We start from the raw sequence: 26790 nt of genomic DNA, 5'->3' as shown, positions 1-26790 counted from the left end.
CTGTGGTAAAGTATGTGTTAGAATTGGTTAGTTAGAAAGAGATATGTATAAACCAAAGGATACTGTAAGGGCTAAGATACTTTTTTAGCTTTATTTTTAGGAGCAACTGGGACAATTCCCATACTGTCTGAATAGATAAGTGAGCAAGTTAATTTTTTTTTTAAGATTTGCATTTATATTTGCATTTATAATTGCCCGTGCATTTATTTTTTTTTTTTTTTATTTTTTTTTTTTTAAAGATTTTTATTTTATTTACTTGACAGAGATCACAAGCAGACGGAGAGGCAGGCAGAGAGAGAGAGAGAGGGAAGCAGGCCCCCCGCTGAGCAGAGAGCCCGATGCGGGACTCGATCCCAGGACCCCGAGATCACGACCCGAGCCGAAGGCAGCGGCTCAACCCACTGAGCCACCCAGGCGCCCCCCGTGCATTTATTTTTTAAAAGTAAGCTCTACCCCTACTGGGGGCTTGAACTCACAACCCTGATCAAGAGTTCCATGCTTCACTGACTGACCCAGCCAGGTACCCCTGAGCAAGTTCATTTGAGATGCATGGGTCATATACATGAAGTCAATTAGATTTCATTTTCCTTTGCTATCTTTAGAAATAAGTGGATACATTTTGTACTTTGTATGAAAAGAATTTGTACTTTGTATGTACTTTGTATGAAAACAATTTTTATATGTGTGGTATTTGGACATGTAGATAGTCTTTCATTCGATATCTATGAAATATTTTTCTAATAGTAATAGGAAAAGTTTGTTATTACAGTTAAACTACCAAAAACTATACTTGAATATAATGTAAACCAATGGTAATGGTGACAGTGTGTGGTATTAGTGTAAGGAGAGACATATGTGGATCGTGAAACCTAAAAGTGAGTTCATAGACCCATGGAGATATATATATATAAATATTTTTTTCCCCCCAATTGATTTTCAGCAGTGAGGCCAAGGTATTTCAATGGCTGGAACAACTGAACATTCATATAGGAAAAAAATGCACCTCAACCCTTACCTCGAACTATATATAAAAAATAACACAAATAGATCCTAGACCTAAATATAAAAGTAAAAAGTAAAGTATAGGTGAAAATCTTTGTGACCTTGAATTAGCTAAAAATTTCTTAGGTAAAATACATAACATGAAAGTCAGAATTGATCAGTTGTGTTTCATCAAAACAACGACAGCAATAACAACAAAAGCAAAACAACTCTATTTGAAAGACACCATTAAGAAAATGAAAAGGCAAGCCATAGACTGGAGAAGGTATTCTCAGTACATATATATCTAGTAAAGGACTTAAATCCAAAATATATGAAGAATTTGCACAGCATAATAATAAGACAAACAAACCCAGTTTAAAAATGGGCAAAAAGAGGGACGCCTGGGTTAGAGCCTCTGCCTTCAGTTCAGGTCATGATCCCAGGGTCCTAGGATCAGGTCCTGCATAGGGCTCCTTGCTCAGCTAGGAGCCTGTTCCTTCCTCTGCCTACCAATCCCTCTGCTTGTGCTTTTTCTCTCTCTCTCACAAATAAATAAATAAAATCTTTAAGAAAAAAATGGACAAAAGATTTGAATGGATATTTCACACAGGAAAAAAGATGGCCAATAAGCACATGAAAAGATGCTCTACCTCATTCTCATTAGTCCTTAGGGAAATAGGAATTAAAACCACAACAAGAGGGGCGCCTGGATGGCTCAGTGGGTTAAAGCCTCTGCCTTTGGCTCAGGTCGTGATCCCAGGGTCCTGGGATCGAGCCCTGCATCAGGCTCTCTGCTCAGCAGGGAGCCTGCTTCCTCCTCTCTCTCTGCCTGCCTCTGCCTACTTGTGGTCTCTATCTGTCAAATAAATAAATAAGTCTTTAAAAAAAATAAACAAAACCACAACAAGATACCATTGCAGACCCACTAGAATGACTGAAATTAAAAACACAGACAATATTTGAGCACCTCGTACTCCTATTGCTGATGAGAATGCAAAAGAGAAAGGAGTTTGGGTAGTACTTTTTTTTTTTTTTTTTTAAGATTTTATTTATTTGAAAGAGAGTGTGAACCCGGGGGGCAGAGTGGGGCAGGGGGAGGAGGAGCAAGGGGAGGGAGAGACTCTTAAGCAGGTTCCACACCCAGTGTGGAGCTCCAGACAGGGCTCAGTCTCAGGACCCTGAGATCTGACTTGAGCTGAAATCAAGGATCTAAGGCTTAACCAACTGTGCGACCAAGGTGCCCGTGTTATTGTTTATTCTTATTCAAGGGAAGGTATTTGGGAAAATACAGATTCTTTAGGTTATGAGTTTTATCATTTGCTTTTATTTTAAATTCTAGATTTAAAAAAATTCTTTATTTTAGGGGTGCCTAGGTGGCTCAGTTGGTTAAGCATCTGCCTTCAGCTCAGGTCATGATCCCAGGGTTCTGGGATGGAGCTCCATGTCGGGCTTCCTGCTCAGTGGGGAGCCTGCTTCTCCCTCTTCCTCTGCTGCTCCCCCTGTTTGTGCACAGTCTCTCTCTCAAATAAATAAAATCTTAAAAAGATTCCTTTATTTTGTATGTAGAGAGAGAGTACATGAGCCCTGGGGAGAAGGAGAGAGGCATAGAAACTGACTCCCTGCTCAGTGCAGAGCTTGTCTGTCTCAGCGCTGGATCCCAGGATCCCTGGGATCATGACCTGAGCTGAAACTGAGGGGCGGAGGCTTAACCAACTGAGCCACCCAGGCTCCCCTAAATTCTAGATTTTGACCTGTCTTTTCCATTATAAGCATAGTCAGTACAGTTGTTAAGTTGGCCTAATGATAACATTGGATAATCATACTTTCTTTTCACTTTTATTCTGCAAAATTCAGCTTTGCGTTTTGCTGCATTTTATAAATTATCCTCTATACACTGGTACCATTGGTCTTTACTTTAAAAATTTGAGGAGAGGGGTGCCTGGGTGGCTCAGTTGGTTAGGCTCCAACTCTTGGTTTTGGCTGAGGATATGGTCTCAGGATCCTGAAATATAGACCCGCATTGCATAGGGCTTGGTGCTCAGCAGGGAGTCTGCTTGTCCGTTCCAGTCCAGTTCTACCTCCCTCTTGAATAAATAAATAAAATCTTTTAAAAAAAATTGTGGAGAAAAAATGAAAAAGAACTTATTGGAAAATAGGAAAAAAGGGATTGGAAAAACTTGTATTTAATTAGACCAGGATTCTAGAACAGTAAATTTATATTCAGAGTATACTGTCTTTAGTTTCTCTCTTAATTTGTGTATTTTTCATTTGCTAGTCTTTTCTTTTATTCCCTGCCATCCTGCTCTCATTACTGCAGTTCCTTCATTTGGGAAAGAAGGTGAAAGGAATTTTAATGTCCCTTCCTTAAAGTCTGCTTCAAAAGCTTGAGTGGAAAGATAGTGTGATCAGTACTTTTCATATTTTATATACATTTTTAAACACTTAAACATTTCTGAAATTGGGCTGCATCTAGCAGAATACCACCTAGAATTAAGATGAGTTCTTCCAAATAATTGTATTTCTTTTAGTCACCTAGTGGCGATATTAACCATCCTAGTAGTGTAAATTCAGATCACAGGCCAACTACATGACTCCTCAGATCCTCAAGGGGAGGTTTTTCCCCCATCCTCGACCATGTCAGGGCTGAGATATACAAATTTTGTGTGTTTCTTCTATGTTGCAGATTTATTTATTCTTTTTCTTCATGTTATGGGTAGCCCTGTGAGATTCTAGCTTTATAAGGCCCTAAATTTTCTTGGGCATCGCCCCCTTTTAGTGGCATATAATATGGGTGAGTTTGACAAGTGATGGTATCTCAAATTTTAATCGTCTTTTGTTTTCTGTGTATATCATCATAGTCACATCTTTTCACCAGAAGATTTTTATATTGACTATTTGAGAAAAGTGAATATTATAATTAATTCATGTTTTATTTTAGAAATGATAACATGCTTATTGTTCAGACTTTTATTTATTTATTCATTAAAAATATTTAATTTGGGGGCGCCTGGGTGGCTCAGTGGGTTAAAGCCTCTGCCTTCGGCTCAGGTCATGATCCCAGGGTCCTGGGATCGAGCCCCACGTTGGGCTCTCTGCTCAGCGGGGAGCCTGCTTTCTCTCTCTCTCTGCCTGCCTCTCTGCCTACTTGTGATCTCTGTCTGTCAAACAAATAAAATCTTTTAAAAATATATATTTAATTTCTTTTTTTTTTTTTGAGAGAGAGAAAGAAATCATGAGCTGGGGGAGGGCCAGATGAAGAGGGAGTAGCAAACTCCTCACTGAGCCTGACTCCAGGCTCCACGTAGGCGTGGATCTTAGGATCCTGAGATCATGATCTGAACCGGAGGCCGATGCTTAACCGAGCCACCCGCCCTTGGTGTTCAGGCTCTAAAAGCACAGGCTTCTGTTCTCTTGGCACAATGTGATAAAATGTATCCCTCCTGAGGGTGTTCTTCAGAGAAAATATTCAGACTTATTAGTAAATTATTGGCTGAAGTTTATGAAAACAAAAACTAATGCTACTTAAATCATTTTTTTCTTTTATAAAATCTAGTCCAGAATGTTTTATTTTGTCTGTATATCTGTGGTATTTGAATTTCAATTTTAAGAATCCATTTCATAAATTAGAAAGTTCTTACCTATATATTTTTGTATCACCAAGCATACTTTTTCCTGAAGGATAGGGACATAAAGGCAGAATGAGGTCTTGCAATTATGCTTTTTATATAACAACTTTATAGAAATATATTTCCCATACCATCCAATTCACTTTTTAAAGTGTCCAATTCAGGGGCGCCTGGGTGGCTCAGTGGGTTAAGCCGCTGCCTTTGGCTCAGGTCATGATCTCAGAGTCCTGGGATCGAGCCCCGCATCGGGCTCTCTGCTCAGCAGGGAGCCTGCTTCCTCCTCTCTCTCTGCCTGCCTCTCTGCCTGCTTGTGATCTCTGTCAAATAAATAAATAAAATCTTTAAAAAAAAATAAATAAAGTGTCCAATTCAGTGGTTTTAGTATATTCACAGAGTTGTACAACCAATATCACTGTTTAATTTTAGAACATTTTTACTACCCCCAAAAGAAACCCAGTACTCAACTAAATGTTGTGTCTGCTCTATATAAGGCCTTATGGTAAGTTTTGGGAAGGCAGTAAATCCTGGCCTCAAAGTTCATAATCCAGTAAAGAATAAAAGAACTACCTGTGTATTTTATGTATGTGACAAAATATACCACAAGCCAAAATAAAGGATTTCGAATATTCAAACGTCTCAGATGGATCACAACTCTATAATACTCTTTCATTACGTAGAAAAGTAATCTGAGACCCAGAGGCATCTCTGCCTGTAGTTATGTGGCACAGCCAGAGTGGTTTCTTGAAGAAGTCAGTTGAGATTGCTGTGTCTTGAAAAATTAGAGATAACTGAGGAGAACATGTCAGGTATAGGGAACAGTGTAAATGAAGCCTCAGGGTACCTTTAGGAAATAGTAGTTCATTTTGATTATTGGAGCAAAAGGTGCATGATATGGAGCAATATGAGAAAAAACTGATTTTGGAAAGATGGTGAAAAGCTTTGAACTCCTTGAAGATACAAAAACTTGTATAATTTGGGTAGGTAGTGGGGAATGTCTAAAGGTTATTAAGTAGGAGAGTGACATGGTTGGAGCTGGGCTTCAGGATAGTTCTTCTCAAACTATCAGTGATGGGGGGTCATTTGTTTTGTTTTCATCCCAGTCTTTTCAAATTGATGCATTTACAAAATATAGTAAAAATGATTTACTAGGAAAATGAAGAGACCTGGGGGTCTCTATATATTTTTTTTAAGTTTATTTAATCTCTACACCCAACATGGGGCTCAAACTCATGACGGTGAGATCAAGAGTTGCTTGCTCCTTGGACTGAGCCAGCTAGGCACCCCTGCATTTTTTTTTTATTACAGTCAACAAATGTAAAGTTTCACAATTGCTATGAGAATTTCTAAATACTTGCAATTTCTGTATGTATCATGTTATGGATTTGTAACAACCATTCACAGAACAGTATTGGTCTGTGGACCACACACCACACTTTGAGTAGCAGTACTTCAAAACAATCAGTTTGGCTGTTAGTGCACAGGCAGAACAATTGGAAGGTGATTGCTGAAGAGTTAATGAGTTAACAAGGACCTGGACAAGTTGGTAGCAGTATGAATTAAATGGAAGATTTGGTTTCGATAGACATTTGGAAATGTATTTTTTTTTAAGATTTTATTTATTTATTTGAGAGAGAGTGAGAGAAAACATGAGCAGAGGGAGGGATAGAGGGAGAAGCAGGCTCCTTGCTCCCCAGGACCCTTGGATCTGCATGACTTGAGCAGAAGGCAGACGCTTGACTAACTGAGCCACCTAGGCACCCTTGACGTTTGGAAATTTAAATGAAGGCAAATGAGATGATGTGGATTTGAGGGGGAGGAAACAATATTTACTCAATTTTAGGGTTGAGTGGTAAAATGAGAGTGTCAAAAGTAGAAATAGAAACTAGTTTGGGGAGAAAGATACTAAATTAGATATTCAACAGAGATCCACATTATGGCATATTTTTATTAAGTAAACACACATACATACAAAGAGACATTGTTTGGTTCATAATCTAAATTTGTACTCTCGATCTGATCTCGAAACAGCACTTGTAATTTTTCTTTGGTTGCAACAAGCTTTGAGTATATTATTACACAAACCCATAACCAAAACATGCCTAAGAAGATTTTATACTTGCATCTTTAGTCTCATTTGTTGTTGCAGTAACTGTTGCTGGGCTCTTGGCCAGGAAATTGTGACTCTAGGCAGGGGGAGGAGCTAGGGATAAAGTTCACCATCGCCAAAGAAACTCTATTCCAAATGGATTTGTGTGGAGCAACAGTGATATCCAATGACAAGTTAAATTAGACACAGAGGTGTTTTCTCCAACAGTCTCAGAGATACATGCTGTTGAGGGTCTTGTTTCAGACTAAAGCAGTCTTTTTGAAGTGAGGTTAAAGTTACACAGAAGTAAATTATACTAGGAGCTTAAAGAAGAATTTTGTTATGTGACTTCAAGAACTCATTGACTCAGTTTCACACACTGCAGAACGGCAACCAGTGACAGATGAGGTAATGCTGCTTTGAATTACGATTTAAATCTCAAAACCACTAAGAGTTTGCTACTTAAATAATTCCAAATTTAGTAAATTGCATGTTCATGTGCCTTAAATATGAAGATATTAGATCCCTGTTCTTAAAACACATAGTCTTACTTCTTATGATTAATATGTGTATTTACTTGGATAGAATTTCTTTAAATTTCATGCCTTAATGTGGTAGGATATGATAGTAAAAGCTGTTATATTTTTCTCTGTCTAAATCTGTGCCTGGTTTTATAGTGCCAGGTTTTATGTGTTGTTTCCTAAATTGTTTCACTTGTTAATGCTCAAATCTGTATCAAATGCCTTAATATGTAGGAATTTCTGGCTGATAATTGCATTTTAAGGTTGGATGCTTAGGTCAGTCATGCTTTTGGAGACTTCGTGCTTTATTTAAAGTAAGTTTTGGAAAGTTAATTTCACAAATGTATTCACATTCTTGAAGTAGAGCTCTATAGTGGAGTGTGTTCCACTGGTTAATAATTTAGAAAAGTGTCACAAGTAAATTGGCATTGGCAAAGACAGAGTCAAGGCCCTGGGACCAACAGAAATTTTTGAATTCTCCAAGCAGATACAATCTTTTGTTTTAAATGTATGGTGGGACAGGGAGTCAGCCTTTTAACTGATAGAGTGCCTAATACTCTCTTTTGTTATAACAGTAAAGAATAGTGATTAGTTTGAGGCCAAGAGATTGTTTCTCTTGAAGACTGTATCCTGGAGACATGATATTTCTGGCCCCAGGCTGCCTCTCTCCTGAAATCAGTGCACACTTTCAGCCTTTGGATGTTTATTATCTTTGTAAATCTTCGAGTATGTATTATTGCAGTTCTCTATGATCCAGCTGTTCCCTTTTGTCATTACAGGTTTACTTAATACACTTTAGATATTCACACACAAATTAGATTTAGTTGCCTATTGCCCTTCCCTCCCATGTTTTATAGCAAAAGTTAGGGAAATAAGAGATGAAAAAACATATGTGAGATTTTTCTTGTTGTTACGTAATAGGAATGAGAAGAGGAGACAGAAGTGATTGCTTCTTCCTTAAATTCAGGAATTGCTTCTGTGGATGAGGTTACTTATTTTGAATGAAAATGAAAAGATAATATTTAGTTGAAGGTCTTCATAAGACAACATCTTATTTCCTTAAGTTAAGCATCTAAAGAGTCTTTCCTCACTCAGTCTAATCCCTGAAACAAAGTGGTATGGGCTTCGTAGTAGGCTTTCAACAAATGCGCTGATTGAATAAGGTGACAAGTTAATCAAAGGGGAAGGAGTGCAATTTGATGGATATTTAGCAGTGATAATTTTGGCAAAAACAATAGATTTTCATAATCCAAACATATGTGATTCCAAGAGTTTCTATGGATAATACACCTAAGGTGCATTATAATCTTCATATCCTTAAAATAATGTGATAAAGGAGTACAGACTTAATCTTTCTTCTGACCAAGAGAGAAACTGTCAAGCTATCTTGCTGAGTCTGTTGATAGTTTCCTTCAACCTTTAGCACTGATTGATTGATATTAGGAAAGTCTATTTTTTACCCTGTGATTTGAGCTGTGCCTGAAACCAGCTCACATCATTCTATCAGAAACAAAGCTGTTTCTTTTATCATATGATCCCAGCATATATCCCTCCTGGGTTGTATCACAAGAATCTTCCCAGTCATTCCTGCCTGAATTCCCATAGAATATTTTAGGCATGTCAGCTGTTTGGGCTCTGATCAAGGATTTGATCCAGTTGGCCTCTAGCCTGAATTGAGAGTGTGTTTGAAAAACATAATCTTCAGTGGCAACATTTGGTTTCCAGAGTTAGAACCATCGCTTTGTGTCTTACCCCTCTTGGCCTTCAAAAGGATTTACGTAACTGAGAAAAGGTTTGATAGTAAAGCAGATGCTTTTATCAGTAAAAGAAGGGTGAAATTTGATGAAGTGGTAGAAAGATCATGGTGACGTATTTGGGTTTGTGGGTGTTTAAAAAGATTTGGGTGAGTGTCACTTACCTTATAGTTGCTTGTATCTTTCAGCTATGCATTAAGCTTCTCTCTCCCTCCCATCCATTAAAAAGGACCTATATTAGGGCAACTTAAAATAGGAGACCAACAGGTCTAATTAAGGGAAAAAGAAGTCCCAAGAAAAGGGAAAAGAAAAACATCTATCTGCATAGGAAGCCAAAAATCCAAAGACTGTTCCTATAGTAATTTGAGGGTAAGAAGAATTATAAATATAAATATATATAATATAAAACATAGTCCACCATTAGTCGGTGGCAAAGCTAATATACAAGACTCAGTATTGCTTGCATTCTAAACATTGACTTTCATATATAGCTCATCTGTACTTAGTAGATAAACTGGTTAAAGCAAAATTGAGGTACATAATCCCATTAGAAAAATAAAGTGTTAATCTACAGTGTTATAGAGATAAGGAGCTAAATACCAATACTGGCGTTAATTCTCAGGATTTAGTTCTCAGGAACTAAGGGTTTTATAGAGCTAATCTAGTGTGCATAACACACTAAGATAAGTAGTGATTTTCATATTTTTCAGAAGATTAATCATTCTTAATTTAAGGGTCTATTGATTTTAAGTCCTTGATTAAAATATTTCTAAGCAAATACTTGATTTTTGGTCTGCATTTAAAATTGGTACATACATTCTGAGATGAGAGGAAAAGTTTTCTGTTAAAATTTGAAATAATAAAAAAAAATTTGAAATAGTAAATGAGTTGCTGAAGAGTCATTACCCAGATTAGTGGTTCCCAAACTCCTCAATATTCCATCAGTTAAAATGTAGAACATTCATCCCTTCGTGTACTATTGTCCTTATTTATATATAGTAGAAAACATATACAAATTAGGCGTATTTAAATGATGAAATAAGTATCAGTAAAAGTTCTGATGTCTTCTTTTTGTACCCAGTGATGTCTTCTGCATCTACTGGTATAGTCACTCCTCTTTGGAGATTAGTGACCTACATCATAAATAGGAGCCCAGCTCAGGCATCTTATTTTTTTAAGAAGTTTTCTAGGTGACTTGTAGCATTCTTATTTCTCATAGTTACTTCTAAAATGAAGGCAAAGAAAAGTTTGGTAATAAGAGGATAAACCATTCAATAATTCTGGCTGTTGAGCTGGAGATGAGTTGGAAAGGATGTGTGTGAGTGTGTTTTTAAGAGAGGGGTCGGGGGCAGAGGGAGAGATTAGGAGGGAGAGAGAGAATCCCAAGCATGCTCCATGTCCAGCACGGACCCTAATGTGGGACTTGATCTCACGACGCGGAGATCATGACCTGAGATGAAATAAAAAGAGTTGGTCAATTAACCGACTAAGACACCTAGGTACCCCAAAAGGATACTTTTGTTTTCAGAGATGATTAAAACTTAGCCCAAAACATCATCATTTGATGATTTACCATTCTGTTATACATTTAGTTTTCCCTAAATGTATAATGTATCTTCAAAAGTGATCTTTCTGAAATTTGAATCTGATTATTTCATTTCTTCAAAATCTGATAATTTGTCCTTGCTTGCACAATAAAGTCCAAACTCTAATGTGGCATACAGAGTCTTCATGATTTTAACTCCTACTAACCTTTTTAGCTCCATAGCTGTTATTGCCCCTTCTCCCTACCCCTGCCCTTCTGGAAAACCTCCTTTTGCAGAAACAATCAGAAAAGCAAAACCAAAGAAAACTCCTCAGCTCCAGCTATAGTAAATGTTTTATAGTTCACTGTAAACCTTGTCCTTGCTTGGTTATTCTGCCTGGATTGCCTTTGTCGCTTTGTCCAATTGGAACACTTCTACTGATTGCTTAAGATTCAGCTCATACATCTCTTCTAGTCTCTAAGGAAGTGGTATTCTTTCCTCTGTCTTATTTTGTAGCATTTATTGAGTTGTTAAAATTATTCATGTGTAAGTGTCTCTCCTACTAGGCTGAATTCCTCAAGGATAGAGATTGTAAATGAAAATAGAAGTTCCATAAGGGCAGGTGCTCTTGTTCATTCACTGCTGTATCATGTACCTTGTTTGGGATATAGTGAGCATTAAGTGTTTGAACAAATCCGTTTATGTTTATGTGTTTAGTATCTGGCATGTTGTAGGTTTTAAATGAACACTGTTTAAATAAATTATAAATGAATGAATATATTATAAAACCTCAAAAATAAGCTTGTCTTGGGGGTCAGACTTCGAAAAAGAGAGCGGATTCTCTGAAGTCTTCAGCACATGGCACAGAAAGAAAATACATATATTTCCGTATAATACCTGATTTCATTTATAAGAAGGACTTGAAGAATTTTAGTTATGAATTTCTTTTAAGATTAAAAAAAATTTTATTTGTTTATTTGTCAGACACAAGCAGAGGGAACAGCAGCTGGAATAGGCAGAGAAGCAGGCTCCCCGCTGAGCAAGGAGCTTGATGAGGACTCTATCCCAGGACCCTGGAATCATGACCTGAGCTTAATGACTGAGCCACCCAGGCATTCCTTTTTTAAAAATTTCATTTATTTATTTGAGAAGGAGAGAGAGGGCACAAATAGGAAGAGGGGCAAAGGGAGAGGGAGAAGCAGACTCACTGCTGAGCAGGGAGCCAGAGCCCTGATGCGGGAGTGGGGGTTCCATCCCAGGATCCTGAGATCATGACCTGAGCCTAAGGCAGATGCATAACCAACTGAGCCACCCAGGTGCTCCTGTTATGAATCTTAATATTGGTATTTAAATGAAAAAATTCTAGAAAGATAACCAAATAATTACATTAAACTTAAGAATTTTGTGGGGTATTTGCTTCAGTGTTAATTGAGAGATCATTTTTTGCTTCCTTTTTTTAGGGTGTTTGTGAACCGAAGTTTAGCGATGGAAAAAATAAAGTGTTTTGGTTTTGATATGGATTATACACTTGCTGGTGAGTAGCACTTTTTGACTGCTTAAAAACTGCTTTAAGTATAACACAGTGGGTCTACAGGAGGCAATTCAGTAAACATTTATTTAATCCTATATTTAGCTACTAGAAGCTCTTGTTATCAAAGCTCCTTCCATTGATATTTATGAATATTGAAATTACCAGATATCCTTGATATTTACATAAGATAGATTTACATAAGATGCATAAGTAGAACAAGTGCTAAATTATTTTAGAGTCCCTAGTAAGAAATAGTATGATGAAATTATACATTAATGTGTATATCAGGGCACTTTTGGCTTTACTCTCTAAAACTATTCTTCAATGATGGAGTTTTGTATCTTTTGTTCTACCCAAGGAAAACTTTTTTTTTTTTTTCCAAAGGAAAACTTTTTTACCAGTTAAAAATTTTAATGTTATTCTTAAGACAAATGGAAAATGTGTTTATTTCCATTGAAATGATTATAAATACACTATGTAAAGACTTTTTAAAAATTAGAGCTATTTGCTTTGTTCATTATCAGATAGACTTTAAACACAGCGCATACTGTTTTTCCCTTCCTGTCTCTGAGATATATTTGAAATCATCACTGGATTAGCTAATATTTGCAAGATCTTTTCAGAACTTATGAAGTTTTTATTAAAAATTCCTTGATTTTGATGTGAAAATGTCACTTAAGTAGTAGAGATGAAGGACTGAGTTGAGTGCATGTGTATATATGTATGTTCATGCATGTGTGTATTGTCATGACACTTGAAAAAGAATCTTTCAGAAATTTTCTCTAAAAAAAAATAACTGTCTTTACACAAAAATGTTAAAATGTATAAATTTACTTATGTTCAGAAACCTCTTATAACAGTATTAGAAAACTGAGACCCATCTCAAATTAGATCTCAATTTGATGTTCAATTTAGGCTAATATAATAATATGCATTATAACATATGAATGTATTATAAATGTATGTAAATATGTATTGTAATAGAATAATGCAAAAATGAACACATGCAGTTTATAGGTTGTTGTCACATAGCTGTGGCCATGCTATGTACCAAACAAGTTATATATTAAAAATATACACTGACTTGGTTTGCATTTCCCTTTCTTCCCTCCATACCCTTTGTTGTTTATTTCATTTTCTATTGCCTTAAAGTTGTTTTTGCTGCATTTTTATTCTTACATATTTTTCTAATTGGACACAGTCACTTTTAGGACCACTTCTCAGAAAGGAAGTTGGAAGTACTGTACTTTCTCAGGGTAGATCTTTCCAGATTGGGAGAAAATCCTACAGTCTCTCTCATTTGTAGAATTTTACCTCTCCAGTGAAAGGAATGGTAAGATAATTCAGCTGAAAGAGATACTACCTAAAGCAGAAATAGAAGTTAATGGGAAGAAAAATAACACCTTGGTTATTAAGACATTCTCATTGTATTGAGGTTAGTATTTACTGAAAACCTGTGGTGTTCAGGCACATTTTGTTACTGAGCATTGAGATAACCACATGTTCCTGCAGAACAATGAAAAAATGAATTCTCTTGTTTAATGAGAAAGTCACTGAAAAGTCTCTACACTTTAAAGATACCTTATGATTGCTTCTTTTCGCTTGTTTTTTAAATCCCACTTCATATTTTAATACTTATTACTCTTAGTGAAGATACTAATATACTTTGCTTATATATAAATATAATTATTAACATTTATTAAGTGCTTATTATGTGCAAAAGAAGTCCTGTTCTAATAATATATTATCTCACTTAAAACATGGATGATCTCATTCATGCCACTTATTTAATATTTACAAAAACTCTGTGAGGCAGATATTATTGTTATTGAGGCAGATATCATTTTACAGATGATGCTGGGACACCAAGGGTGTTTAACTTTGATGTAGCTGAACTGAGATTCAAATCTAAGTATACATTTATATGTGTATGTGAGTGTATGCATACCTTTATATATTTTATATATATATATTGAAATTATTCCACACTATAAACTGTCATTGTTCAAAATGATAATTTAAACTTACTATAATATATATTATTATGGTAATATTTATAAATATGTTATTATAAATATATGATATTTATAATTATGGTAATATGGTAATATATATTATTATGGTAAGTTTATCATTTTGAACAATGACAGTTTATAGTGTGGTATAATTTCAAAGTACTGAGCTCCCTTCCTTAAACAACCAACCAGGACTTAAGCACTCAAAAGGGTAATGCCCTTTAAAGGAGTCCCCCTTGAGAGACTATACATTATTTCCACAAATAGTGTTGGATGAAAAACATTGTTAGTCCTCTTATGGTACTACCATCACTTCATAAAGCACACAGGGAAACAAGTTTATTGGCTTATACTCTCTCCTGTTTCCCAGAATAGTATTCATTAAATTTATCTGAGAATAACTTTTGTTATTTAAAAAACAAACCACACCCATGAAGTGCTAAGGACTTTTCATCAGAAAATGGGCCGTGAAGTACAGAGACAAGATTAAAAAGTGTTTTTTGAAAGCTTTGAGTATTTGGAATAAACTATCCCTGGAATAAATGTAATAGCTTCACAGGATAAGTTCTTGGAAAGAGTCTGTATTTGTTCTGAAGCCTCATGTGAGACATTGTCTTCTCTGCAGTCATGACACCTTGGTACATCATTTCCTGATAGCAATTTATAATTTTTAAATTTTTTTTATAAACATATAATGTATTTTTATCCCCAGGGGTGCAGGTCTGTGAATCACCAGGTCTACACACTTCACAGCACTCACCATAGCACATACCCTCCGCAATGTCTATAACTCCCCCTCCCCCCAGCAACCCTCAGTTTGTTTTGTGAGATTGAGTCACTTATGGTTTGTCTCCCTCCCAATCCCATCTTGTTTCATTTATTCTATTCCTACCCCCCAAACCTCCCATGTTGCATCTCCACTTCCTCATACCAGGGAGATCATGAGATAGTTATCTTTCTCCGATTGACTTATTTTGCTGATAGCAATTTATATATCATTTGCAGCTTTTGTTTGCTTGCCTGTCTCCACATTGGCCTGTGAGTTCTTCAAGGGCAAGGGCTTTCTTTTTCACTTCTATATCCTATGTGTTGCCTAAAGCCTGGCATGTAGTAGGTGCTCAGTAAATATATATTGAATGAACAGTTTGGGTACCTAAGTTTTAATAAATCAGTGTAAGGGGGCGCCTGGGTGGCTCAGTGGGTTAAGCCGCTGCCTTCGGCTCAGGTCATGATCTCAGGGTCCTGGGATCGAGTCCCACATCGGGCTCTCTGCTCAGCAAGAAGCCTGCTTCCCTCTCTCTCTCTCTCTCTGCCTTCCTCTCCGTCTACTTGTGATCTCTCTCTGTCAAATAAATAAATAAAATCTTTAAAAAAAAATAAAAATAAAAATAAATCAGTGTAAGAATTAATCACTATATTTTATTAAAATAAAAACTTAGATGAATTAGTTAAAAACTGTAAGAAGAATAAAGACTTTAATGTGAGACCTGAAACCATAAAAATCTTAGAAGAGAGCAGAGGCAGTAGTTTCTTTGACATCAGGCGTAACAACTTTTTTCTAGATAGGTCCCCTGAGGCAAGGGAAACAAAAGCAAATAAACTATAGAAACTACATTAAGATAAACTTACGCACAGCGGAGAAAACAGTCAACAAAACTAAAAGACAATCTACTAAGTGGGAGAAGGTATTTGCAAATGACATCCAAGAAAGTTAGTATCTAAAATACATAAAGAATTTCTAAAGCTCAATAATCTTTTTTTTTTTTAAAGATTTTATTTATTTATTTGAGAGAGAAACAGTGAGAGAGAGCATGAGCGAGGAGAAGGTCAGAGGGAGAAGCAGACTCCCCATGGAGCTGGGAGCCCGATGCGGGACTCGATCCCAGGACTCCGGGATCACGACCTGAGCCGAAGGCAGTCATCCAACCAACTGAGCCACCCAGGCGTCCCTAAAGCTCAATAATCAAGCTCAATAATCTTATTAAAAATGCAGAGAACAGCCATTTCTCCAAAGTAGACAAAAGATGGCCAACAGACACTTGAAAAGATACTCAACATCACTCATCATCAAGGAAATGCAAATAAAACTACTATGAGGTATCACTTCATGCCTGTCAGAATGGCTAAAATCAAAAACACAGACACAACAGGTGTTGGCGAGGATGTGGAGAAAAAGGATCCCTTGTGCACTGTTGGAGTCAGTGCAGACTGGTGCAGGCAGTGTAGAAAACAGTATGGAGCTTTCTCAAAAAATTAAAAATAGAATCACCCGATGATCTAGGAATTGCATTACTGGGTATTTACCCAAAGACTACAAAAACACTAATTCAAAGGGATACTTGCACCTCTGTGTTTATAGCAGCATTATTTATGATAGCCAAATTAGAGAAGCAGCCTGACTGTCCATTGATTGATGACTGGATAAAGAATATGTGATACACATACATACACACAATGGAATATTATTCAGTCATAAAAAAGAATGAAATCTTGGAGTTTGCAGTGAAAGGGTGGAGCTTGAGAGTATGATGCTAAGTGAAATAAGTCAGTCAGAAAAAGACAAATACCATATGATTTCACTCATGTGGAATTTAAGAAACAAATGAGCAAAGGGGAAAAAAAGGAGAAAGAGAGAGAGAGAAACCAAAAAACTCTTAACTATAGAGAACAGACTGCTGGTTACCAGAGGGGAGGTGGGTGAAGGAATGTAAAATAGGGAGTGGGGATTCGGGATTACAGTTATTGTGATGAGCATCAGGTCATGAAAAACTTAAAAATTAATTAAAAACTATTTAAAAGAAGAATCACTGTATTTGACTTTAGCTTGTATAAAATATGCACTGTTCAAGTGAAATACTTCAAAATATGAACTTATTTTTTAAATTTTAATAAACATTATTGAGTAATTACATACAATAAAACATGCATTTTAAGTATATAGTTAGTTAGACAAAATGTATACACATGTGTAACTACCACCACAATTAAGATAAGGAATATCTGGGGCGCCTGGGTGGCTCAGTGGGTTAAGCCTCTGCCTTTAGTTCAGGTCATGATCTTAGAATCCTGGGATCAAGCTCCCCATCGGGCTCTCTGCTGGGTAGGGAGCCTGCTTCCCCTGTGTGTCCCCTCCCTCCCTTCTCTGCTTTACTTGTTATCTCTCTCTGTCTCTGTCAAATAAATAAATAAAATCTTAAAAAAAAAAAAAAGATAAGGAATATTTCCATCACTCCAAAAAGTTCCCTCATTGCCTCTTTGAAGTCCGTTCTCCCTTTTACTCCACCTTTGCCTCAGGCTTTTTGTCGCTGTGGATTACTATAGTATGCCCTTTTCAGAATTTCATATAAATGGAATCATCCAGTATGTACTCTTGTGTTTGACCTCTTTTGCTCAGCGTAATGTTTTTGTGATTCGTTGATGTTGTTGCGTCTGTCAGTAAATAGTTCATTCACTTTTTTTTTACCCCTAACATTTTTAAACTATAAAAAGTTATGAAATAATTTTAGACCTATGGAAGAGCTGCAAAAATAATATTTGGCCTCTATTCTCTTCTAATGGTGACCTTGTACCTGACTGTAGTTGACCACAGTACAATTATAAGAACTAAGAAATGAACATTAGTGTAGTACTACTAACTTAACTACAGACGTTATTTAGTTTTTACAAATTTTCCCACTAAAGTTCTTAATTCCAATCTAGGATCCCACATTGCATTTAGTTGTCATATTTCCTAGTGTCTTCTGTAACAGTCCTGTCTTTTCATTGCTTTGACACTTGAAGAGACTAGTTAGATATTTTTGTAAACTCTTCCACAATTTGGATTTGTCTGATATTTTTCCCCATGATTGAAGTTTTGTGCATATTTGTGAAGAACACTACAGAGATGGTGTATTCTTCTCAGAGCATAATACCAAAGGTACATAATGTTGGTAAGTCTTATTACTAGTGATGTTAACTGGTCAACATTATACAATTATCACATTTTTCTTTAAACTATACTTTTTTTGGAGGGGGCAGTCAAGTAGTAGTCCATTGTATGGGTACAGGTTTTTCTTCCCCGCTATCTGAAAGTAGAGCATTCCTGTGAAACTGTTTGTAAGCTGAAATGTCATAAAGCAAAGAAATAATTACCATTAGTTTATATGGAAAAACTTATGAGAATTTCTAGACTGCCCCTCCCCCTCTTTCTTAGGGTTTTCTGATGCCTTAAAACCCATCTTGCTGATGGATACACAAAATAAGTTGAGGTAAAGCACAGTTGGTTACAGACATAATTTAAAGCCCTGATGGCTTGATGCTGAGATGTTGAGTGTAAGTTCTGGGGAAGGAGTGTGGCAGAGCCACTCTTGGTGCTTGTGGTGCACACTGCCTTTATAAGGGCTGCTTACGAAACAAATGCTGAATGCCATTTTTGCTTTTCATCTTTTCATAAAAGCAAAAATCCTCTTCAGATTTATTTCAGTTAGCAAAAACAAGTACTCATGTAGGTCTTTCATCAGAGTTAAGTGACATAACTTGAACTTTCAAAAAGCGGGGGATACCCGTATATCACAATTTGTTTATGCATTTATCTGTTGATGGATGTTTGAGTTGTTTCCCTTTGGGGCTATTATGAATAAAACTGCTATGAACATTGGTTCTACATACTACAAGTCTTTTTGTGGATGTATATTTTTATTTCTCTTGAGTAAATACTTAGGAGTACAATTGCAAGGTTTTATGTTTACCTTACAGGAAATAGACAAACGGTTTTTCAAAGTACTGATACCATTTTAAAGTCCCACCCACCAAACATAAGAATTCTACTTGATCTAATCCTCACCTATGCTTGATAGCATCAATCCTTTGAATTTTAGTCATTTTAGTAAATGTGTAGTGTTATTGTGATTTTTTTTTTTTTTACTTCCCTCATAACTAGTGATGTTGAAAATCTTCATGTGGTTATTGGCTATTTATATTTCTTTTGTGAAATGCCTGTTCAAATGCCCTTGTTTACTGGCTTTTCTTTTTATTGTTGAGTTGTAGAAGTTCATTATGTATTCTGAGTACTGGTCCTTTGTTAGATATATGTTTTGTGAATCTGTTGATCAATATGGGTATGTTGACATTCTCTTTCATTGATCAAAGTGAATATCACATGGTCTTGATTGATTATTATAGGTTTCTGTTAATCTTTAAGTCAGGTAGTATAAGTCCTTTATTCTTTTTTATAATTGTCTTAATATTCTGTGTCCTTTACATTTCTATATACATTTCAAGGTCAGCTTATTTTGTATCGAATTGACGTTTTTGCTACATTGAGTCTTCCAGTCCGGGAACATAATACATTGGGCCATTTACCTAATCTTCTTTAGAATTTCTTAGCAGTGTTTTTTTATTTTTGGTGTAAAGATCTTATATATATTTTGTTTACATTTATCTTTTAATTATTTCCTAATTTTTATGTAGTTGTAAATGCTGTTTGAAATTGCATTTTCTATTTGATTGCTAGCATTTAGAAATAACAGCTCATTTTTGTATATTCTTGAATCCTGTGAATTTCTAAAATTCACTTATTCGTTCTAGTAGCTCTTTTATAGACTTACTAGAATTTTGTATGTATGTGATCAGATCATCTGCAAATCACTTTTTTCTTTCCAATCTATAGATCCTTTTTCCCCCCAATTTATCTTTATATCTTGTTAGAAAAATCATTTTTTTTCTTTTTGCCTTATTGCAGTAAAACCTTAGTACTTGGTTGAATAGCGGTGTTGAGAATGGACCTCTTTGCTGTGTTCTTGATCTTAGGGAGAGAATGTTCAGTTTTTCACTATTGAGTATGATGTTATTTGTAGGTTTTTTATAAATTTTTTTTATCAGGTTGGAAAGTTCCCTTTTATTCTTAGTTTTCTGGGAGTTTTCCTTTTAACATGAATGAGTGCTAAATTTTCATTAAATGTTTTCCTGCCTCTGTTGAGATGATCCATATGGTTTTTCTTTTTTAGTTTGTTAAAAGGATGAATTACATTCATTGATTGCTAAATGTTAAACCAACTTTACATTCCTAGAGTAAATCCCACTTGGTTATATAGTATTCTTTTTATATATTGGCAAATTTGATTTGCCAGTGTTTTGTTGAGGATTTTTGCATCATGTTCATCAGATTTGTATTTGTATTACAATGTCTGTTGAATTTTGGTTTTAGAGTAATGCTGATCTCATATAATGAGTTGGGAACTATTCCCCTTTTCTATTTTCTGGAAGTGTGGGTAGAATTGATATTATTTTTTCCTTAAGTATGTGACAGAATTAACAAGTGAAGCTATCTGGGCCAGGAGTTATTTTTGTGGAAAGGTTTTAAATTATGCATTCAACTGTTAAATATAGAGCTAGTCAGACTTTCTATTTCTTCTTGTATCAGTTTTGATCATTTGTGTCCATTTCACTGAGTTTTAAATTTATTGGCATAATTTTTATAATATTTTAATTATTCTTTTGATGTCTCTAGGATCTGTAATACTGTTCTCTTTTTCATTCCTGAAATTAGTTATTTGTGTCTTTTTCCCCTTCATCAGTCTAACAAGAGGTTAATCAGTTTTCTTGATTTTTTTTGTTTTCCCCTGCTAAGAGCCAGCTTTTGGTTTCAGTGAATGAGAATAAGGGGGATTTAAATTTAAAGGTGATTTTAGAGTTATTATATATAAATATGAAGTTACAACTGGGTTTTATGATAATTGCTGACTATAAAAAAAGTAATTTCTTATAAAATTAATATAATAAATACTACCCAAATACTCCAAGCACCCTTATCTTTATTTGCTTTATATTTTTTAATATAGGTAGTGGCAGTAACCACTTTTACTTCTGATTATAATTTTTAAGTTTGTTTTCCTTCTGTGTTCTAACTTAGTAACATTAACGTTATGTTGTTGACCTACTTTCTTGCTTCAAGTGTTTACGGAAAATGCCAAATTTCTGTGCAGAATGAAATGTGGCACTACTTTCTTTCATTTTTTTCCTCCTTGTATATATTGACTTCAGAATTTGGAGGATACAGAGAGAATTGGTTTCTTAATTTTTTTGAAAATTAGCTTGTTTTCTATTAGGTGCTTAATAAGTATTAGCTGTTTAAATAGCTGTCTTCTTAGTATACTACTATTTTGAGTGTAGAGAAGACATTTAATAAGCATTTGATTTTTTTTATTGAGGGAAGGAATAGCCCCAAAAATGTTAATTTTATCTGAAATGAAATTATTAGATGTCCTATAAATCTGCATATCTGGCATAATCTTTGAATTGACTGGCAAACATAGATGGATTACTTGTTTTCATAGATTATAGTGAAATTGGTAGTGAAGCTAGGATTGATGCTTCTGAAGTGTCTGGATAGGACTTCACATTTCAAATGGCAGTCATGTTTTGGAGTGGTACATTTGTTGAGAGAAGGTGGCTGTTGGTTTAGGGCCTCCCTTTTCACACTGTAAACTTCGCCTAAATTCGTTCTGAGAAAACAGCTATTTAGGTAAAGTTGGGGTTTTTCCCCGTTTTCAACTGTGGGAAATGTATATGACTTTTTCATGGAAATTGTGGGGGATGGGATTTAATTCTGTCTTTGGTTTACTAGAAAATGGCTGTAGCAGACCTTCTTTGGTGGGAAGGGTGTCGTGGTTTTGTTTGGTTTTGATTATTCGCCTTTTTTAAAAGTTCATTTTGATAAGAACATTGTTTGAAATCTGATGTTTTGAAATGCTGTTCATCGTATCAGATGTTGAGATTGATAGATTTAGTGGTATATAATTTAAAACTTTGATTTGTCACTGATAAATAAGGAAGAGGACAATTAAGGCAAGAATACATACATGGATTCCAACAATGTTAAGCTATATTTATAACAGTTCTAAACTTGTAATTTTCCAAAACTGAACTATATAGATCTTTGGTAGAATGAAGTTAAGTTGAGGGATTGTTGGGGTTTTTTGTTTATTTGCTTGTTAAAAGAGAAATTACTGGCATGACTTGTTTTACTTGTATAAAGAATTTTATGATTTTGCTTACAGTTTGGTACATTCATTCCTCTGAAGTGTGCCACGGTGTTCAGTAACATAATCCATTCTCTAGGGAACCTCATTATCTTCGTCTCCTCTGAATGCCAGCCTTACACCTCTAACAGTTTTTCAGAAAAGATCTTTATCATCAGCTATCACTATAATTAAAGCAAGCTATGTATTTTTTGTTTTTATTAGTTTATTTGCTGTGCTCGCTTCAGCAGCACATATATTAGTTTATTTGCTGGATTTCCATGTAAGATTGACATTTTTATATAAAATTAAAAAAATTTCAAAATAAAGAACTTGCCTGTTGACATAAACTAATTTTTCCTGATTGTCTTGGACCTAATCAATTTTAATCCTCAAATCTGCCTATAAAACTAATGTCAGTTTTTCTCTGTAATACTATAGATTAACATTTTATTTCTCTAATGGAAGTATGTACAATAATTATTCTTTAACCAGTTTGTCTACCAAGTATAGATTAGTTATATATATGAAAGTCAATGTCTAGATTCTGGGTAATACTGAGTCACTGACCAGCAGTGAACTGTTTTATATAAAAAATGCACATGAAAAAACATGCACATGATACATATCAGAAAGTGATCCTTTGCACTTTTATCTTCCTCTGCAGATATGTGTTTTTCTTTTCCCTTCTCCTGAGACCCCTTTTTCCTTTATTAGACCTGTTAGGTGCCCTGGTTATCTATTTTATTAAGTTGCTCTAATGTAGGTGCTTTCTAAACAATGAATTTTGAGTTTGTGAGTCTCTATTTGAGAGCACTCTTTAGCCTTTTTCTGCTTACATGGGACAGGCAGATGGATCAGACTGATATGTGCATTTCCCAGGACAAATCAAGCCAAAAAATCTTGACAGTCCACCTAAGATTAGGTCTTTGGACTTCTGAAAGAGCAAGAAAGTTGTTTTTAACCTAGCTACTTCCTCTCCTCAGACTTAAGGCTATAATCTGTACTATTTGTTAATTTCTTGCCTTTTGTTATATTAGAGGACTGTTAAAAATGTTACATTGCTGAATTTATTGTTACAGTGTAGAGTGAAAATGGAAAAGAGAGAGAATTGATGTTTTTTCCGTTGTTTAGTGCTGGTTCATTTTTCAAGTGGCAAATAGGTGTAAAGAGACCTGTTGTTTCCATTACTCTTCTTATTATGTTACTTAGTTTTATAATATTATATCCAGAGATTTATTGCTGAGGTTTCAAATGAGAAATTCTTTTCTGATTCACTGAGTGGCATAAAGTACTTAAATCATTTCATTATTGTAGTTTACAATCTGACAGACTGGTGATCTGCAAAATGTGGTTTCTTTAACAAGCTAATGTTAGTCAACAGCTACTGAGAGTAATCGGATATAAAAAGTGACTTAAGAGGAAAAACCCGGAATAATCTATTTCTGTTTTGAAGTTTAAGTCCCATATACTCTGAGTTTAGGCCCAGTCTTATTTTTATCTTTACCTTAGAGGTTCTGAGGTTATAGAAAAAGCAGAACCCTCTGTGTGTGATTGACCCTGGTTTGGATCCCAGCTCTATCTTGTACTAGCTCTTGGCTACCAACATCTTACTTTCAGTTTCTTCATTTAATTAAAAAAAAAAAAAAAAAAAAGGTGTGTATGTTGGGGGTGGGAGGGTAGGGTAGGCAATAAGCTATTGGTATAAGGTTTAAATGAAATAATGCATATAAAATGATGAATGCAATGAAAGTAGTTCTCTTGCTCTAACTGGTGGTAAAAGTATTGATACACTGAACTGGAGTTGTAAGGGAAAAATCTAAGGAATAAGGAAAAAAATAACAACCTTAAACTCATTTACATTCCTATATGCTGTAGAAAAACCTGGAATGCTAGACAATGGACTCTTTCATCACTCTTTTGTTTTTGAATTTTCTTTTTAAGCACTGCAGATGATCATGAAAATAGAAAGTTGAACTTCTTTTCTGAATAGATTTTTAATGTCAAGTAATTTGGCTTCAGATTATGTTTCCACAGAAATTTCTGTTTTTAGTGAAGAGTTATTTATTAGCAGGATCATGGTGAAGGAATGGATTTCTGAGAAAGGGTCCTTATTTAAATTTAAAATTTTTTCTTTATGACAAAGGTATCACTGATAGGCTTCTAATAACTGCAAGGGGAACAATTTTTGAAAGAATAAAGAACTCTTTTACATGAAAAGCAGTAGTTGACCTTTGTGGTTGCATGAAAGACATAAACATGCAGTAAGTTCCATGGAATTAACATCAAAATTTTATACATATGATTGTTAAATTTTCAGAAGTCTTTATCCCAAGGGGGACAGTAGGGTGGGAAGAGGGTTTGTTAATATTACTTAATGCCCTTCACATATAGGGTGACTCTTGGTTTTAGGATTATGAAAATGTATTATTTCTAAATTGGTTCATTTATTGTTTTGTTTTATTTTGTTTTGTAAGCTCCACACCCAGTGTGGGGCTTGAACCTTATAATCCTGAGATCACATGTTCTACCAACTCGGGCACCTGGGTGGCTCAGTGGGTTAAAGCCTCTGCCTTCGGCTCAGGTGATGATCTCAGGGTCCTGGGATCGTCTGCTCAGCGGGGAGCCTGCTCCCTCCTCTCTCTCTGCCTGTCTCTCTGCCTACTTGTGATCTCTGTCTGTCAAATAAATAAATAAAATCTTTAATAAATAAATCACCTTGACTTTTTTTTTTTTTTTTTCCAATCAAGTCTGCCTTTTTCTTTCTTTTTGTTGCCCCTCTTAAGCTCAAAGATCTAGAAAGACATCCTGATTTTTTTCTGGCTCTAACACGTTTAAGGTTCTGAGCCATTTTGGTAAGTCCAACAATAAATTCCTTATTTCTATTACCACTTAATACTGGTGGGTGTCATGGTCAGTGTCTAGTCTTTCCCATTTTTCTGAGAAATTGTCAGGAGGAAAAGAACATTTATTAAGCATGTACTTCATGTGCTAGAAAATGTATTTTATGTACAGTGTACCACCTTTTAATCCTCTCAACAGCCCTCTGAGGTGGAGATTACTACCTTCACTTTACAAATAGTTCACGAAATCAAGAGGTAAAAAAATCTGTACGTAGCTAGCAGTTGACTTAAGATTCCTAGCTGGAATGTAAACCCAGATCAGTTCCATTTCTTACGCTGCTTCTAGCTGTTACAGGATCAGAAATTATTTATTAAACTCTCAATGAGAAATCAGAGAAAGACGTAAACAAAATCATCCTTTGTTATTTTTTTGTTTCAAAAATACTGAAATTCTCTGTAAGCCAGATGCATCTTTGTCTTGAGTTTGAATATGATCCTTATCCTTAAAATATAGAAAGTTTTGCACAGTTTTTCTTTTAATTTTTAGATGTAATTGTAAGGGAATGAAGCCTCAAGATTCAATACTCTATTCCAGATGTTGTTAAAATTCTAAAATTGTACTTTTTTTTTTTAAATCTTGGGAGGAATTGAAAATATATGTTAGACTCCCCTTTTGAATTTTTCTGCCCTCCTCTCCTTTCCAGGCCATACCACTAGCCACCAGGGATGAAATCCAATTATCTCAAACCTAAGCATTTTGCATTAATAAGCCTAAAGTGGCATGAGAAGCTAGAATAAAGCTATTAAAATAGTACCAGGGAAGAAATTAAGAGAAACTAGTTCTTGCTAAATTAGAGGATTATCCTCCTCCTAGCAGGATCTCGGGACCTTTGATCTGTCATCTTATCCTGTCATGCATAGTAAATGCATTGGATGATCTTGTGTTATTGTTTTTGGAATTGAGTCTACTTGATATTTAAATGAACACTTTTTTGCATGGTGTATTTATTTGAACAAAGTCCAAGGCACACAGATGGTGTTTCTCAGCCATTGTACATGCTCACAGAACTTATCAGCATTAACAGCATTTAAAGGAGAAAACACAATCTAAAGTAAGAAGTATTATATATTATATATTATTGTTAATGCTGTCACCGAAGATCTCTCACACCAGATAGAGCACCTTTTCCTCTCCCCCTTTTTAAAAATTATTTTTATTAACATATAATGTATTATTTGCCCCAGGGGTACAGGTCTGTGAATTGTCAGGCTTACGCACTTCACAGCACTCACCATTTCACTTACCCTCCCCAATGTCCATAACCAAACCACCCTCTCCATACCCCCCCTTCCCCCTGGCAACCCTCAGTTTGTTTTGTGACATTAAGAGTCTCTTATGGTTTGTCTCCCGATCCCATCTTGTTTCATTTTTTCCTTCCCTACCCCCCAGAACCTCTACTCTGCCTCTCAAATTCCTCATATCAGAGAGATCATACGATAATTGTCTTTCTCTGATTAACTTATTTTGCTCAGCATAATACCCTCTAGTTCCAACCACGTCGTTGCAAATGGCAAGATTTCATTTCTTTTGATGGCTGCATAGTATTCCATTGCATATATACACCACATCTTCTTTTTCCATTCATCTGTTGATGGACATCTAGGTTCTTTCCATAGTTTGGCTATTGTGGACATTGCTGCTATAAACATTTGGGTACACATGTCCCTTAGGATCACTACATTTGTATCTTTAGGGTAAATACCCAGTAGTGCGATTGCTGGGTCATAGGGTAGCTCTATTTTCAACTTTTTGAGGAACCTCCACACTGTTTTCCAGAGTGGTTGCACCTGCTTGCATTCCACCCACAGTGTAGGATGGTTCCCCTTTCTCTGCATCTCCTCCAACA

General features: G+C 35.5%; 1 protein-coding gene across 4 annotated transcripts in view; it reads left to right on the top strand.

The window, feature by feature from the left end:
* Window positions 1-26790, top strand: part of NT5C2 (5'-nucleotidase, cytosolic II) — a 94686-nt gene that overhangs the window by 35237 nt on the left and 32659 nt on the right. For 3 of the 4 annotated variants that reach the window (XM_047703456.1, XM_047703455.1, XM_047703457.1), the window contains one exon: window positions 11958-12031. In XM_047703456.1, coding sequence (XP_047559412.1) covers window positions 11958-12031 — 74 coding nt within the window. Of the gene's footprint in view, window positions 1-6935; window positions 7105-11957; window positions 12032-26790 lie in introns of those variants that run through there. The other variant, XM_047703458.1, reaches the window with a different exon arrangement.

Source organism: Lutra lutra, chromosome 14 (assembly GCF_902655055.1).
Source record: "Lutra lutra chromosome 14, mLutLut1.2, whole genome shotgun sequence".
In the NCBI taxonomy this organism is placed as follows: domain Eukaryota; kingdom Metazoa; phylum Chordata; class Mammalia; order Carnivora; family Mustelidae; genus Lutra; species Lutra lutra.
The sequence above is the reverse complement of the archived record's forward strand: the minus strand, read 5'-3'. Positions and strand labels throughout refer to the sequence as shown.